The 2,924-nt window shown below is 36.1% G+C and overlaps 1 protein-coding gene across 1 annotated transcript; it reads right to left on the bottom strand.

Annotated features, from left to right (window-relative positions):
- Positions 1-140: 140 nt before the first annotated feature.
- Positions 141-650, bottom strand: LOC137965120 (zinc finger protein 5-like). The gene has a single exon (XM_068811520.1). It carries the CDS (start codon positions 648-650, stop codon positions 141-143), a length of 510 nt encoding a protein of 169 aa, XP_068667621.1.
- Positions 651-2,924: the final 2,274 nt, after the last annotated feature.

Below are 2,924 nucleotides of genomic sequence, written 5' to 3'. Positions count from 1 at the left end.
AACACACCTGCATCATCGATCTTATTCCCACAGTTCAACCAAGCAGATATTTATCATCATTTAGGAAGGGAAAGAGGTGGTGAACCTTTTGAAGAGGAGAGCATCAAAGCTCAGCCAAACGGAAACACCCAGGAGGTGCCCTATGGCTCAGGGCCAAGACGAAGCTCCAGGTCTAACTCCGCTCCTACCGAGGTCCTCCTCTCCTGGAGCCGAGTTTGCTCGACAGGCTGACGCTCTATCACGCCCGGCGGCGAATCGTCGAACAATTGCAGCTGTCTGAGCTCCCCACCGCGGGTTTCTTCCTCACTGCGAGGATACCATGCCCAGTTGTAGGAGTTACATCCGTCGTCGCTATGAACGGATTGGAGTGCAAGATGGGAAGAGACGGCCGGATTATAGGATGGGAATCTCTTGGTCATCATGTCCAAAGTTAGTTGTGCTTCGTTGGGCTGTTTGAGCTTAGCTCGGTCTTTTCTGTGAATGTTCATGTGTCCTCCGAGTGCTTGGGCGTTAGAGAAACCTCTCTTGCAGAAGATGCACTCGTAAGAACGAACATGGCTGGAGGCCTGATCTTCTTCCGAAACTAATGTTGCCTGCTCTTGGTTCTCCAAGCTCGAAGGATGAGTATCCGTCTTCGGCAACGACAGCATGGAGGAGGAGGCAAGGAGGCAAGGGAGTCAACTTGGCCGGTTAAGGGGGAGAGAGATTTTTATTGGAGAAATTGTCGGAGGAGCTCAACTGCTTCGAGACGAAAACAGCCCTAAAATTGATCTCTCTGTGTTCACAGACCAATTTTTTTAATATTTGGCCATTTTCAGAAAGAGTTTTTTTACGCATTACCGATGCCATAGGTCAAACTGCCAAATATCATGAATACTCAACTTTGATTAGTAACTACACATATGAATAGACACGTAAGCAGTCAAAGCTTACGTGGTACCACAACGGTATATGAAGAGTCTAATGACATGTCACCTGCTATGTTATCACGAGGTCATGCCACATAAGTCCTCCATGTTAATATTTTTCTTCCTGTTTTCTTTTCATGATTGATTTAAGTTATTTTATAATTTAAAATATTAATTTCTGGTTTTAAAAAAATCTTACACATTTTATTTCATTACTTTCACTTTAATATAATAAAAATAAATAAATTTTGATTATTAATAATTTAAAATTATTTTTTAATATAATTAATACTTTTTTTACTTAATACCTTAATGTAACTATTTTACCTTAAGATATTATTTAATTTAATATAATATTTAGTAAAAAATAATTTAGTTTTAAAAATTCTTATTTGTTGGTACAAAATTTCTGTCTTCTTTTTTATAATATATATTTTTTGTAGATTAATTAAATAAAAAAATTATTCTTACCTATTTAACACCTTTTATTATTGATTTAAAATATTTTTAATAAAAAAATTATTTTAGAGTTTAAAAATCTAATTAATAATTAAACACTATATTACCTTATATTTAAAAATATTATTTTGTTTAAAAAATATTATCTAACTATTGAAAATAAATAATTTATTTCTATAAAAATATTTTAAACTATTTATTCGATGACATGTCATACGATGTGACTTCCGGATGACGTGGCAGATGATATGTCATTAAACTTTTTGGGTACTACTGTGGCACGATGACATGGCACCACGAATAAACTGCCCGCTTCCAGTGGGGAGACGTGACCAACTGATGAAGCAGTGGTGGCGATATCTTCTTGTCGCCGTCGTAAAGCCAATCGGCCGAGCAACCAAAGGCGTCGAACGTCCGTTTCGAGTGCATTCTCGCATTTTCACCTTCGTTTCTTATCGTTTTGTGGCCGCCGCTTGCAGCCACTCTCGCTGGGATGGTGCCTTAGCCATTTCATTCTATTTAATTACATGGTTGTTGATTCGAATGTGAATAGTAATTCAGTAACGTTTCTGTGCTGCTATCAAGGACTGGTTCTTTGATAAACCTGGCATCAAACAGACATGAAGATTGTCCAGGTTGTAGGGCGACAATGCCAACCAGCAGTTGGTCTGGGTCTTACGCCCCTAAATTTCTGCCACGCGGAAGAGTAGAAGCCTTGATTGAGAGCTGTTTTTCCTCCATGCCAGTATCGTCTCGGAAAACTAGCCTGTAGAGCCCATTGCCGCCCCTGTGCAGGTCTTCGTTTATTTAAAATCGTCGTTTACAAGGACGCGGAGAAAGGGAAAAATGGAACTCTCTATTTTCTCTTGCTTTAAGAATTCCAATTCGACCAATTCTTAGACATCCAAAATGGAATTCTTGAGTAAGAGAAAACCAATGGAAGATGATGAAGATGAAGGAGGCTTTCCTTCCTCTTTGTTATTAACAAGGGAGAAAAACCTATTTTTCATAGAGAAAAGTATTCTTGGTCAATTTTTTTCAATGAAATACCTAGAGAAAAAGTAATTGTTAGCTAAAAACGAATTTTATCACCAATAATTAACAATTTCTCCATGAAATGATTTTTTTCGAGTATTAATTTCAATTTATTTCTTACAATTATTTCTCAAAAATTATTTCACAAGAGAATTTTTTTTAATAGTTTTTCTAAACAAAATAATTTCACCGAGAAATACTTTGAATTTTAAAAAAAATACATGGTGAAATTATTTCATCAAGAATACTTTCTCAGTGAAAATAATTTTCTCTGACAAGGAGATCAACCACATGCAATGTTGTTTTTTTACGAAATAATCTAATTTTTTTTATCAAAAAAAAAATTATAGTTTCTCAATCAACCATTGAAGCAGAATACAGGGCCATGACTACTATTTGTGCACAAATGACTTGGTTTCAATTTCTTCTAAAAGATTTACATATTTATTCAACTCTACCTTCTACTCTTTTATGTGATAATTTAAGTGGTACATATTTATCTCACACTCGCTTGCACTAAAC

The sequence above is a fragment of the Aristolochia californica genome, unplaced genomic scaffold (genome assembly GCF_029961685.1).
Source record: "Aristolochia californica isolate CCGP_79_NKW_82.1479 unplaced genomic scaffold, dmAriCali1.0.hap1 SCAF_5, whole genome shotgun sequence".
In the NCBI taxonomy this organism is placed as follows: domain Eukaryota; kingdom Viridiplantae; phylum Streptophyta; class Magnoliopsida; order Piperales; family Aristolochiaceae; genus Aristolochia; species Aristolochia californica.
This window is presented reverse-complemented; position numbering and strand designations above follow the sequence as displayed.

Coding starts and splice junctions, on each gene's coding strand:
- LOC137965120 (XM_068811520.1), bottom strand. CDS start 650: ATGCTGTCGTTGCCGAAGACGGATACTCATCCTTCGAGCTTGGAGAAC.